Raw genomic sequence first — 14,612 nt, forward strand, 5'->3', positions numbered from 1 at the left:
TGCATTTATTTTTTTCCAAAAAGTGAACTTCTCCTTTTTAATGTTGCTTAGACAAAGCAGTTACACACTTAAGTGGGATACACCTTATAAGAAAATCGGGGGAATGATCATCCGCTTTTTCTCAGCAGATCGGAAACAATGAAAGAAAATTCGTACGAAAACTCTCGTACAACATGGCTTTTTTTTTTTTTTTTTTTTTTGGGGCGGGGGGGGGGGGGGGTTGGTTTCTGATCATGTGCAGTCATTAATTTTCTGATTTTCGCATATGAAAACAGTACACCTTAAGTGAAAATAATTTGTTCTCCTCCCGTATGAAAAATTATTTTGGAGTTTGTCCCTTTTCGCCGGTTGGAATTGGCCGTAGAAAGTTGTGCGCACTCTATCATAAAATCTTGCCCGAATTTTTCTCATGTGTACGAGCCTTTATCGAAGCTGGAGCTACAACCTTTAGAAGATGTGAGATTTGTCTCCCGATTACTCCCAGCAGTGCTGGGACAAGGTCATCCAGCGCCCAGGGCGAACATGCCAAACTGCGCCCCCCCCCCCCCCCCCCCCGGGTTGTGCATGACCAGTCATCTTACCCATGCCTGATAACCACACTTGATAATTACACCTATGTATAGAGTGCAAAGGTCAGGACTGAATAATTTACCCCTATGAGGCATTTCATATATGCATGCATGCATACATACATACTAACACTCTAAAGGTTTAAATCCCAACTTCAGGAAAAAAACACATCAGCCCTTGCAATGGGGCTTGAAAAGTCCCAGTATATTCCGAACACTAGCATGTAAAAAAAAAAATGGTTTGATATTCTCATTGTGTGCATGGGACTTTTTTATTCTAGAAGCAGAGGATTAGGGTAAAACCACTTTATCCTTGTTCACACTGGTGTGATGCGGGAAACCCTGCTATTCAGTACCAGTTCTCGCTTTGCACTGATATTTGCAAATCTCTGGGGGGTGTCAATGTAAAGTTAATGACCCCTCCAGATTGGTTCGCAGATCGTAGTGCCAACTGTGAAATGGTGCAGGAATTGGATCGCATAGGTGTGAACACTCATGCAATCCGATTCCAGTGCGACCCAAAAAAAGGGCCCTGCACCATTTTTGTGCAAATGCGATGCAATTTCAGCTAAAGTTTGTATGGCTGAAATCACATTGCACAGACATCGCATGTGATCTGCACGACAATGCGGTGCAAATCACAAGCAATGTCTGGCATCGCAATAGTGTGATCTGGCACTTAAACTGGCACACATGCATAGGTTTTTTTTTGGTTCAGCCAGTTGGCTGTATTGAAAAAAAATACTTAGATTCATCCATCCACACGAGAGGTGGATGCAGAAATCCCCTCCACGAGACATATTCTGACAGTGGGGACTCTTCCCTGTCAGAATACACTGATCAGCATTGCAGCTGATTGGCTGCAAGCTGCTGATCGAATAAGGTTTTCCAGCAGGCTCCCATTCTAGAAGCTGATCTAACAGGCGGCTTCTGTCTAACAGGCAAGGCCACACAAAGATCAAAATTCAGCTAGTCCCTGCTGAACCGAACTAATTTTGATCCATGTGTACCCAGCTTTACCTAAGGGCTCTTTCACACATATAGTCCGTCAAACAGACTCCGTTTATGTCAGCGGGGGATCGATCCGCCAATCCCCCGCTGAGCAGGAGGATGACAGCTGTTCTCTGCGCTGTGTGCAGACACACAGCTGTCATGTCCCCATACATCTCTATGGGGGAATCACATGGGAATGGAGCGTCTGTCCGTTCTCATCCGATCCGCTGGACGGATGGAAAATAGGGCTTCCATCCGTCCAGATTTAACGGATCGGATGTCAGCGGACATGTCTTCGCTGACATCTGATGCCCCATAGACATACAGTACATGGGGTGACCGTTCAGATCCGCCATAAAAACATGGGGTGACCTTTCAGATCCGCCATAAAAACAGACAGGCGAGTCTGAACGGTCCGCCTGTGTGAAAGGGGCCTTACTCCTTGCTGCAGTAGGCTCTCTCCAGTGCTGTGATTGGTCTTCGGGAGCTCCGGGGTAAACTGTGACTGGCTGTGGTCACACTCCAGCCTCATCATACCATACAGGGTTAAAGAGGAAGTGAACTCGTCTCACAAAAATGGGGGAAAAAAAAAAAAAAACCCTGTAAGACAAAGGCCTAAAGAGCTAGTGTGCATCGCATACTAGCTCATTATGAAATACCTTAAAACGAAGCCCCCGTAGTGCCGCCCGCTCAGCGACAGGATGGCAGACCATGTTTCGGCCGTCCTGGTTCGTGTCCTCTGGCCATCTGATTGGCCGGAGGTGCGATAACATCACGGCACAGGGCTCTGAAGGAACAGCATGGGTGGCTGTTCCTTCAAAGCGCATGCGCCGATAACGTGATCGGCTGAATTACGAGTAAATATCTCCTAAATGGTGCAAGCTTAGGAAATATTTATAGCACCTATAGGTAAGACTTATTAAAGGCTTACCTATAGGTACAGTTAAAAGAGAGGGTTTACAACCACTTTAATGTTCCTGTATGGTATATGCTGAGATTTTGGGTGGAAGATGAGAGCGCTGCAGCTGGCTGGAGAAAGTATACATGAGGCTATTTCTCCCAGCACTGCAAGGGTGGACTGTTTCACTTTGCTGGAGTTGGGCTGCAACATATCACTTGTTTATGGTCAAATCTTTGAATAGGTTAGGAATATACTGGGACTTTTCAGGCTCTACATACTGTAGATGTATTCCACATACACACTATATCTTATTAAAAGGCATGATTTTTATTAAGATATAGTGTTTATGTGGAATACATCTACAGTATGTGGAGCCTGAAAAGTCCCAGTATATTCCTAACCTATTTAAAACATTTTACTTTCTCTTTAGTAAATCTGCACTGCAAGGGTCAATACAGGCTTACAGCACAGCATTGCACAGTGTAAAACAGGACAGGTCCGGATTCGCAGGAGGAGAAAATGCAGTCTATCTGTCTCTTATCTTCAGTCTCCGATGTCTGCTGGGCAGAAAGCAGTGATCGAGGCTGCAGTGTAGTGCTGTCTGCTTGCACTGCCCACCTATACTGGAGCTCTCACTGCTCCGATCCAGCCAGCCATAGGAAACCTGTGCCCGGGAGAGGGTTTCTCTCCTTTCCAGCAAGGGGCGGGAAGCCTGCAGAAGGTATGGGCGCATTATTGACTCTGCTTTTGGACATGCTTTAGGAACACAGAAGCTTAGAAAAAAGGTGATGCTTGATTGTTTTGGCGCCCCCTTCCACACTCCACCCAGGGCAGCTGTCCCTCCCGCCCACCCCTTGTACCGGCCCTGACTCCCAGACTTGATTCAGAAAGCTTTAAACCTAATTTTGCTGTAGTTACCATTATGATCAACAATTGGAGTTAGTGGGAGCTACAAATTAGTCCCGTGTCAGAAAATTAATAATTTCTACGCAAATTGCGTGTTTTTATAGCTTAGTGAGTTGAGCCAATTTGTGTCCATTTAGTTTTCCCTGCAGCGCCTTTTTTTCCTTTCATCAGTTTTTTAGAACACCTTGCTTATCATATCTGACTCTCATGCAGCCCTCCTAAAATGGTCATAGTGATGGGCATGTACAAAGGGAGTAGGGGGCCTAAGTGCCACTTCAAAATCATCTGAGCTATTATAAAAATTGACCATTGAACAGTGTAAAAAGAAAAAAAACGAATGTTATAAACATTAACAATTTTAGGGGAAAAATATTTTGGGCACATCCATTTATTCTTTTAAAAGCCGTAATTGTTTTAAATGTTTTCTTTTTTTCTTTAACAGGCTATATTGTAAGAATCACAGTGGCAATGATGAAAGAGATGAGGAAGATGAAGAACGTGAGAGCAGGAGTAAAGGGAACACGACAGGTGGACATGACAACACTCCACAGCAAGTCAATGGAAACTGAAGGGGGGGTTCCTGGGAACATACCATCCATGGACGCTTTTATCTACAGTTGTAGAAAGGACTGTGGGGAAAAATGGGAAAGATATTTTTTTTTCACCAAGCATTTTTCTACATGGAAAAAAGCTGCAATTGGTTTTAAGATGATCTGAATTCATCAATCCACACAAACTTGTTTTGGGGCTTTTCTTTTCCATATTTTATTTCTCCATGCTAATTTTCATATTTTTAATAGTTGCTTTTAAATAGACAATTCTTTTAATATTCTTGAACCCAGAAAAAAAAAAATTTGGTTGACCTGTTTACTTTCCACTTAGTGGCAGGGTTCCTTTTTCTGACCCACAACAGGTATTGCCAGTCTCATAAACTCGTTTACCTGTGTTTTTTTTTTTTTTTTTTTTTGTTTTTTCCCCTACATGATTTCACATTGTTGAAATAATTGTAAAATGTAGGTATTTGTTTGAGACAGTCATTGAATTTGGTTCCCCTTATTGTCTGGTACAGCAATATTGTACATGTTTATGACTACACAACTCTAAGATCATATATTGTGACAGAGCCTAGGGCTTTTCACTCTTTTCTTGTTCTGGGAAGAATAAATCCTGAAATGTTGAGTTTTTGTTTGTGTGTGATGGTGTCATCTAAGCCAGTGGTCCTCAACCCTGGCCTACAGGGCCCACTAACAGGCCAGATTTTAGGTATTACCTTGGGGAGATGCAGACTAGAGTACTGCAATTACTGAGCAGCAAATGATATCACCTGGGATGTATTTCAGTTATCTTGAAAATCTGGCCTGTTAGTGGGCCCTGTAGGCCAGGGTTTGAGGACCACTGATCTAAGCGATCATAAGGGTGTAGAGAGAGTGCTGCAGTTGACTTGCAGCATTTACACATTCAGAACTTATAAGGGCTTGGGTGGTATGATCCTGCTCCAGTGAAATGGTCCTCTGATCTCTCACTGAATGGTATACAAGTTAAGCTATAAAGGAGTTGCTACATATGACTTACACTGCACAGTCAAATCCTTATTCATCAATATATCTGTAACTGCAGTGGTGAATTTAATTAATTTTGACTATGACCTTTTTATTTTCGTTACAGTAAGGTTGGAAATGAGTCATACCACTGCTTGGGTTGACCTTTTTGTAAAAAAAAAAAAAAGCAAGCTGTATAGCTACATTTTTCTTGTCCATTAAGGGACTCAGGAAGTATTTCACCTTCAGGTTATACTGCAGCTTATGGAGGACTGGACACGCAAGCACAGGAGACTCCCTCATACTACCGTGTGCCTCAGTTTCTTTGCTTGTGTCCTAAAAGAATAGACATCTTATGTAAATGTAAATGACTGATTTATTGCTAGCACCATTTATTTTTCAAAAACATTTTTTTTCCTTTCCTATCTAGACATTTTTCCTACACCCTACTAGAGCTGGTCTCTTTTGATTGCAGCTCTCCAGCACTGGGTTCCTCATTGGGCTCTTTCCAGACTGTGTTCTAGTAAACTGGCTAAACTCTTTTTAGGTCCAGAGCAGTCTGCATTCCCTCACTGCCTGCCTTTATAAAGTTGCACCCTGTGTGTAAGCCTACCATTTTAGATGGGTCAGTAAGGGGCCTCATGTGGGGCTCAATGTAGTTTCTTTCACCGCAACCAGAACATCATTCTTGTGTCTGTCTCCAGTTCATCAAAGAGAAATTAGGAAATATCCCATTGTCCTAATCCTGAGGGGGCTGTGAGTCTCTCTCTCGCTCTCTCACTGCTTCTTTCAGAAAGACAGACAGATTATTTTTGTAATCCCAGATGGATTCCATAGGCTTGCATCAGCTTCTCGTTGTTCCATTTTTAGGTGGCTTAAACAGACCATCATCCAAGCTCATTAACTCAGGTTTCGCCCTTTCCTGTCAAAATGCACTCTACCAGATTTGTGAGTGCTTTTTGGCTTTTGGGCATCGGGTAACATTTCTCAGATTTGCAAATCTGCCACCTGTTCACATGGTCTCTGGGTGTATGTTGTGCCCTCACCTGATGCTTGGGGCATATATTTCTTTAAGGTAGCTCCTTTGAACTGCAGGCAGTTCTCAGTTGCTCTCTTGAGCTTGTTGGCGTTTGCTGCATTTACCCACCCCTTAGATGTACTGCTTTTGTACATCATAAATGTTAAAGATTTTGTGTCCCTCAGTGGAAAGTGGAATTTTTGTACTCGGTGTAAAAATATTTTCTCTTACGTCCTCTGGCAAATGCAGCTCTGGATGTTTCTTCACTAATGGGTTATGTGCGCCCTCTTCAGGAGTAGCTAGGCAGTGAAAGCTTTCACTAGGCATGCCTTTTGGGGGCCGTCCTATCCACATGACCCCAGACACACCTGCGCATAGAAACAGTTTCTTGCTACCTAGCTTAGGAGTAGGACCTAGGTTCCCTGCTGGGACTTCGGTCTCAGTTTTTATTTTCTTTTGAGAATGTTTGTTTATCTTTACTTTACTCCCTATTGCTAGCTAGTGTCAGGGGGATCCTCCTGGTGAACTACAAGCGACAGCCGGGCTGAGGTTTCGCAGTATATAATCTAGATCCTTAGTCTCCCAGCCTGGCCAACAAGCGTGAGCAGGCTGTGGTCTGCCCAGGCTTTGCAACGACGGAGCCCCCACGGATGGGGACGAGCCTGCGAACAGATGCTTTCGCTGGGACGCCTCAACCTTGAAAGCCCTGTGTTGCAGTGTACCCCTCTTGGCTGGCAATACCCCCACTCAGGGTGAGAGGCGAGCTGTATCGGAGCAGAGCCCCACGGTCCATGGTATTGTGAGTGTAACAAGCCCCCCGTGTCGCTGGGACAGATGCCTGTGGGGGAGCTTTGGGCCCACTCCTGGGGATCAAAAGGGCTGAGTTTCCTAAAATATCCCCCTCATCTGTCAGGACAGGTCTTGCCCTCCCTGTTCCCGCTGGGGGAGCTATAGTGGCGACTACCTCCTGGGGGAAGGGGTGTGACACTGTTACATTGTTCTGGGGGGTCCCCTGTAGTGGGTCTCCGTGAAGGCCTCATTGTCTGTCGTCCGGACCGCTGGCGCCATTTTAGGGTGCCATTTTATGTGTGGGCATATAGGTAAGGGAAGCAGCCATTTTCTTGGTTTCCCTGTGTGTTTGGCGCCGTTTTCGGGCGCCATCTTAAGTGTGGGCAACCGTGCTGTATGGGGTGTTTCCTATTCTTTTGTATGGAGTTTTCACTTGCTCCTGACAGACGGACAGAGCAGTTTACTTCTCCAGGTTGGCTAGTAGTAAGGGGTTTTTGTACTCCTTTTAACATTCCTTAGACACACTTGGCTCCTGTCAGAATGCCAGCTAACCTTAAAGGGGGACTCTGGCTATAGCGCGGTATAGCGGTGCAGACTGCGAGCGTAACATTTAAAGGGCCAGTGTACTCAATTTTGGCATTGCTTAAAATGGAGTCCCAAAGTGGAAATTTCCCCTCTGAATTTATTTGTGCAGCCGGCCCATCCGGTTCACTTTCTCTGGGGTCTCTGGACACCAGAGTTTCTAAGGCTGCAGACAAAGTGGACCTTGTAATGAAGAATTTGCTACTCAAAAAGGGGCCTATGCCCTCTCAGTCCTCTGATTCAGAGCCTTATATGGTTGCCAACGGACAATGCTCCCCCTGAGGGATCCCTGTCCTCAGTCAGATAATGGGGAGGCTGAGGAGTCCTCAGCCGCAGCACGGGAAGGCGCTCTGGTAGAAGCACTGATTCGTTCAGTGAGGGAAACCTTACAACTGGATGATGAGCCCACACAGTCAGGAAAGCAGGTTGTCTTCGGCTCGCGCAAAGCCCAGAAGTCGGGCAGGTTTTTCCTTGTCCTGAGGATTTTCACAAAATCGTGAATGAGCAATGACGGCGCATTAAGCACATGCTGGTGGTGCCCATGCACTTTCTGCACTGTTATCCTTTTTTGGACTTGGTTTCCACTCGTTGGACAGTGTCACCTAAGGGGGATCACACTGTTTCCCGTTGAATAAATCAACTGTGGTACCCGTGGAAGATTCCCAGGTGTTTAAGGACCGGGTGGACAGGCGTACAGAGGCACTTTCCCGCACCTTAAGCTTGGTGGCAGGTTCGCTGCTCAAACCCGCGTTCGCCTCCGTCTTAGTTTCTCAGATGGTTGCGGAATGGATCAAGGTGCTTAAGAGCAACTCTGCAGGCTGAGTCGGTTCCTCCGACTCCAATTGAACTCATGGATCAGATGGCCCAGGCCATGGTGTACCTGTGTGATGCCGTCCTGGACGAGGCCCCTCTGGTTGCTAGAGTGTCTGCGGTAGGGGTCGCATTACGCCGCATGGTGTGGCTGAAGAGCTGGTCGGCGGACCAGGCTTCTAAAGAAGGCCGTGGCTGACCTTCCCTTTTTGGGTGAACGCAAAAGTACTCTTCTTTCCCAATCCTCAAAAGGTAAAGCGCCTCGCAGTAAGCTGGGACCTTTCTTCAAGGCTCACCGGGGGCTTTTTTGTGCCTCGGGGGCACAGGAAAAAGGCAAACCATTCGGAGCCTCCGGAGGAAACAAGAAGTCTTGGTCGGGTAAGCCCAAGGCCGGTCAGTCCAGTTCGACGGACAAGTCCTCCTCTGCAACGAAGGGACGCCTTCACCTGGTTCAGGGGTGGGATGACATCTGCGTCATTTTCGAGACATGATTCCAGACAAATGGGTTCACTAATTAATTTGTACAGGGTATAAGATTGAATTCCGGTCTCGCCCAGCAGACAGGTTCTTCCCATCAAATCTCCGTCTGTCTCTGGATCGTTTGGCCGATCTCAGGTAGGCAGTGCAGGATCTCCTTACACAGAGCGTTATTGTCCCGGTTTTTCAGCCAGACAGGTTTCGGGGTTTTTACTCAAACTGGTTCACGGTGCCCAGGAAGGAGGGCAAGGTGGTCCAATTCTGGACCTCAAATCGCTGAACCACTTTGTGTGGTTACAGAAGTTTTGGATGGAATCCATCCGGTTGGTGGTGGCGTCTCTGCACATCCCTATTTACGAGGGCCACCAATGGTATCTCCGTTTCACAGTGGCGGAGGAGCATTATCCATGTGTGGCATTATTACCCTTTGGTCTAGCTTCCGCTCCCAGAGTCTTCACCAAGGTTTTTTGCCCCGGTGTGGGCTTTGCTCCGCAAGAAGGGGATTGCAGTCCTCTGTTATCTGGACGATCTCCTGTTAAGGGCGAGCTCTTGTGTCACCCTGTCAGGCGATCTGGCATTCACAGTTCAGACGCTTCAGGAGTTCGAGTGGACCATCAACTTCCTGAAATCTGTGACAGTTATCTGGGCATGATCTAAGGCTGACCATACATGTTCAACATTTGTTGTACAATTTTCTGTTAGATCTACCACAAACCACATAATGTGAGGTCAAAGCTAAACAACACATTCACTTGTATCTAATTAGGCAGGCCTTCGTACTACATACTTGAAGGTAAATTTCAAGAACATTGGACAGAAAATTGTAAGAAAATTGGATCATGTATGGCCAGCCTTAGACTCCGCTGAAGCGAGGGTTTTTCTCCCGGAGGAAAAGCGCCAGACCTTGCAGGGCGAGATCAGAATCCTGAAGGGCAACTATTTCTCCTCTCTGCAGATCTGTATGAGGGCTCTGGGGCTGATGGTGTCAGCCTTCGAGACGGTCCTGTTTGCCCAATTTCATATGAGACCTCTGCAACTAGAGATTCTTGCCAAGTGGAACAAGAATCCGCAGTCTTTGGACATGATTTGTCTGAGCTGTCTCATGGGGTCAGAGCTCTTATGGTGGCTTCTGTCGCCTGTTCTGAGCCAGGGCAGGATCTTTCTGCCGCTATTGTGGATAGTGATCACCACGGATGCCAGCCTGATGGGCTGGGGTGGAATACTGGACACATTTTGCCTCCAAGGAACATGGTCGACGATGGTGTCATCTCTACCGATCAATGTACTGGAGCTCAGGGCGATCAAGCTCTGCCTGCTCCATTGGACGCCTCGGTTACAGGGTCTCCCGGTTTCAAGTTCAAACCAACAATGCCACGGCTGTGGCTTGCATCAATCACCAAGGGGGCACCAAGATTGCTCGGGCGGCCAAGGAAGTGGCCGAGATTCTGGCCTGGGCCGAGGCACACGTTCCGGCTCTTTTGCAGTTCACATCCCAGGGGTGGAGAACTGGCAGGCGGATTACCTGAGTCGTCAGACTCTGGATCGGGGGAATGGTTCCTGCATTCGGAGGTCTTTCGCCTCCTGTGTGCTCGATGGGGAACTCCCAGAGGTGGATCTATTTGTTTTGCATCTCGTCAAAACAGAAAAGTAGATCGGTTTGTGGCCAGGGCTCGAGATCCTCTGGCCGATTCCGCGGACGCACTGGTGGTGCCTTGGAGCCATTATTGGCTGATCTATGCCTTTCCTCCGCTACAACTGTTGTCTTGGTTCCTCCGCAGGTTGACGGTGGAGACAGTGCAGGTGATATTGGTAGCGCCAGACTGGCCTCGCCGGTCTTGGTACGCCGAGGTGGTGAGGCTGTCTCCATGGTGGCTGCCTCTGAGAGGAGAGCTGCTGTGTCAAGGACCGATCTTCCATCCTGCTTCAGTCGTTGGCTTTAACGGCTTGGAGGTTGAAGGCCAGGTGTTGAGGTCTCTCTGATGCTGTGATTCCTACCTTGAGAGCTAGGAAGGCTAATTCCAGGAAAAATTTATCATCGTACTTGGAAGATGTATATTGCCTGGGTGTGAGTCGCAAGGGTTGCATCCTCGTTCCTTTTCGGTGGCGAGGGTCTTTGCTTTCTTGCAGAAAGGAGTGGAGCAACATTTGGCTCTAGGCATGAAAAAGTCAGGTGTCGGCCTTAGCCATTTATTTCCAACATCCCTTGGCGACTAACTCCTTGATTCGCACCTTTATTCAGGGGGTGTGTCACCTAGCTCCGCCAAGGAGGTCCCCTTTACCTCCGTGGGATCTGAACTTGGTTTTGTCCATTCTACAATGACCTCCCTTTGAAAATATGAGAAAAATTTCTCTACCTTTGTTGTCCTTTCTGGTAGCTATCACCTCTGCTCGCAGGGTGTCTGAATTGGTGGCTCTGTCCTGCCGTTCGCCTTATCTGGTTGTTCATAGGGATAAGGTTGTTCTAAGACCTAACCAATCTTTTCGCCCCAAGGTGATGTCGGCTTTCCACCTCAATGAGGATATTGTGTTGCCTTCGCTCTGTGCGAAGCCCAAGCATCCTAGAGCATTTGCCCTACATTGGCTGGATGTGGTTTGGGCAATCAGGGTTTACCTGTCGGGCACGGAATCCTTTTGAATGTTTGATTCCCTGTTTGTCCTTCCTGAGGGATCTCGTAAGGGTTCGGCCGCGTCTGCTGCAACCATATGAAAATGGATCAGACAGACTATTGGTCAGGTTCCTCCTTTCCCTGTGAGGGCGCGTTATACTAGAGCGCCAAGTGCCTCTTGGGCTTTTCGCCATCAAGCTTCTGTGGCTCAGGTGTGTAAAGCGGCGATCTGGTCGTCTGTACACACCTTTACAAAATTTTACAAGATTGATTTGATGGCATCCTCGGATGCTTTCTGTGGCTGCAAAGTTTTGCAGGCTGCTGTTTGACGAAGAGACTGAGTATTCTCTTTCGGGGGTGAATTTTTTTTGTTTTGGGGTAAGCTCCTGTTGGAATGGTTGAGCTTCTGTTGCCCTGTTGGCTACGTTTTTTAGCCTTGTTGAAACGTTGATAGTTGGTTGCGTTCTTCCCACCCCTCATGCCTACACGGCTATGGTACGTACCATTAGTGAAGAAACTTCCAGAGCGGTGTCTGTCAGAGGACGTAAGAGAAAAACATTTTTTTTTTTTTTTTTTTTTTAATTATTTTCTCTGAGTCCTCTGATAGACACAGCTCTTGCCCCTCTATATTGGGGTTGGTTGTGTTCTCCTTCACTGCTTTGCTACGAAACTGATTCTATGAGCAGGTGTCTGGGGTAATGTGGAAAGGACGGCCCCCAAAAGTCGTGCCTAGTGAAAGCTTTCACTGCCTAGCTACTCCTGAAGAGGGCGCACATAACCCATTAGTGAAGAAACTTCCAGAGCTGTCTGTCAGAGGACTCAGAGAAAATAATTTTACGGTAAGTTCTTACAAAAACAATTTTTTTTCAAGTTCAATGAGGGACAGGGGTCCCAACTCTTTAATGATCATTCCTTCAGTACTGATTTGCTTTTAAAGCAGAAGCATGCTATTAGTAAAGGGGATTCATCTAGGCTGACCTAGTGTGTGTGTGTGTGTGTGTCTTTTGTTTTTTTGTTTTTTTTTGACGGGGTCTAATCCTGTAAGTGGCATTATAACTTGAAGGTTTTAAGTCTTCCTTTTACCCTCAGTGGACTCTAAGATAAGCATTTTATGGTCAGTATGAAAATTCTATTTGCAACAGTCAAGGCATGTAGTGTTTAACAGCATTAAATTAGAGCAAGGATTGGTAAAAGTAACCATGTGTAGAGTTTGTGACATGCTGGAAGATTCTGTATATGAGAATCTGATCATTTTAAGTGATTAATAAACCTCAAAACACACGAGTCACATTCATCTGTGGGGATGTGGGGTTTCCAGTTTGCGTGGACAGATATCTCAATCCAGATTTTTTTTTTTTTTTTTGCTCTTCTCCCGTGACTTCATGGCCTTGGCATAAAGGTTGATTTTCTCTTTTTTTTTTTTTTCCTGTGAAAAATTCTTACTGGTGTCCAAGGAACCTTTACTGAGCCAGATGGTAATTAAATCTTCTGACCTCCTAGAACTACATTTCTAGGCTTACAGCACATTTCCAGAGATGAAAACCAGTATGAAAGACTTTCAAACTGATTTGCAGTGCCAGTTAATAATGCAGAAGATCATATTGAACTTTTTAGAGGTTAACTAAGTTCTTGAGCAATGCATGGCATGCATGTTTCTCCTTTAGATGTTTGAGTCATGAGACCCTTAAGTGATCATGTGTTTCTTCACTCCTAATACTTCTAAAGACTCCAAATGTGACTCCTCAGAGTATATTTGAATCAATATTGGGAGATTGTTAGTCCTACCTAAGGCAAGTACTCAATTACACTGCTGCTAGGTGCTCTGCCTCCAAAAACCTTCACTGTTTATTTTGTTTTGAGGTGTTTTACTAGTGCATGTACCGTGTATCTTTTAAGGTAAGAAGATTGTTCTAACAATATTAAGTAGCACCTTTAAGTCTTAAGACATAACCTGTTTTAGCATAACCTTTAGTGCCGGTTCACACTAACGCGGCAAGACTTCGGGGGCGACCTGTAAAAGTCCCGTGCACCGCGACTTCGGTGCAACTTGCACCTACTTCATATAATGAATGTCTATGCAAGTCACTCCGAGGTCGCCCCGAAGTAGTACAGGATCCTTTTTCTAAGTCGGAGCGACTTGTGTTGCTCCTATTAGAACTGGTCCTGTAGCAGTCAATGCACCGCAAGGGAACGCGACTTGTCAAGCTGACAAGTCGCCTGACAAGTCGCGGTAGTGTGAATGGAGCCTTAAAGGTACATGTGTTTTGTATATGGATATGGGTAGATGGTAATCAAAATCTAGAAGGGTTATTACTATGAAACGGTTTACATATTGTAACATAGTGTTCAATAGTGTTCAACTCCAGGCAAAACTTTTTTTTTTTTTTTTTTCTTGAGTTCTGGGTAGAACTTTTTGTTGTGGTCTCTGTCTTTTTTTTTTTTTTTTGGCGACTCGATCTTATTTTCTGTTCCAGTGACCAGTGTTGCCATGACAAAGTTGAAACAAATCTATAAAATTTAAATGGGCGTCCTTAAAGTGTCACTAAACCCACATCATAAGAAAATGTTAAAGTGGTTGTTACCACAAAGATGTAAATCACTGGCAGCCCCTCTATTACAGTTGGGCAAATAAGTATTTAGTCAGCCACCAATTGTGCAAGTTCTCCCACTTAAAAATGAGAGAGGCCTGTAATTTTCATCATAGGTATACTTCAACTATGAGATACAGAATGAGGGAAAAAAATCCAGAAAATCATATTGTCTGATTTTTAAAGAATTTATTTGCAAATTATGGTGGAAAATAAGTATTTGGTCAATAACAAAAGTTAATCTCAATACTTTGTTATATACCCTTTGTTGGCAATGATGGAGGTCAAATGTTTCCTGTTTTTCTTCACAAGGTTTTCACACACTGTTGCTGGTATTTTGGCCCATTCCTCCATGCAGATCTCCTCTAGAACAGTGATGTTTTGGGCTGTTGCTGGACAACATGGACTTTAAACTCCCTCCAAAGGTTTCTATGGGGGTTAAGATCTAGAGACTGGCTAGGCCACTCCAGGACCTTGAAATGCTTCTTACGAAGCCACTCCTTCGTTGCCTGGGCGGTGTTTGGAATCATTGTATTGCTGAAAGACCTAGCCACATTTCATCTTCAATGCCCTTGCTGATGGAAGGAGGTTTTCACTCAAAAGGTCGCAATACATGGCCCCATTCATTCTTTCCTTTGCACGGATAAGTCCTCCTGGTCCCTTTGCAGAAAAACAGCCCCAAAGCATGGGGTTTCCACCCCATGCTTCACATTAGGTATGGTGTTCTTTGGATGTAACTCGGCATTCTTTCTCCTCCAAACACGACGAGTTGAGTTTTTACCAAAAAGCTCTACTTTGGTTTCATCTGACCATATGACATTCTCCCAATCCTCTT

At 45.5% G+C, this 14,612-nt stretch overlaps 1 protein-coding gene across 1 annotated transcript in view; it reads left to right on the top strand.

Annotated features, from left to right (window-relative positions):
* The window catches only part of PHF6 (PHD finger protein 6), a 79,437-nt gene extending 75,496 nt beyond the window's left edge, over window positions 1-3,941 (top strand). Inside the window, exon 10 of the mRNA XM_082264638.1 lies at window positions 3,812-3,941. Coding sequence (XP_082120764.1) covers window positions 3,812-3,938 — 127 coding nt within the window. The 3' untranslated portion in view covers window positions 3,939-3,941. The remainder of the gene's footprint in view (window positions 1-3,811) is intronic.
* The last annotated feature ends 10,671 nt before the right edge of the window (window positions 3,942-14,612 follow it).

The sequence above is a fragment of the Pelophylax lessonae genome, assembly GCF_965119305.1.
Source record: "Pelophylax lessonae genome assembly, chromosome: 7".
Lineage (NCBI taxonomy): Eukaryota > Metazoa > Chordata > Amphibia > Anura > Ranidae > Pelophylax > Pelophylax lessonae.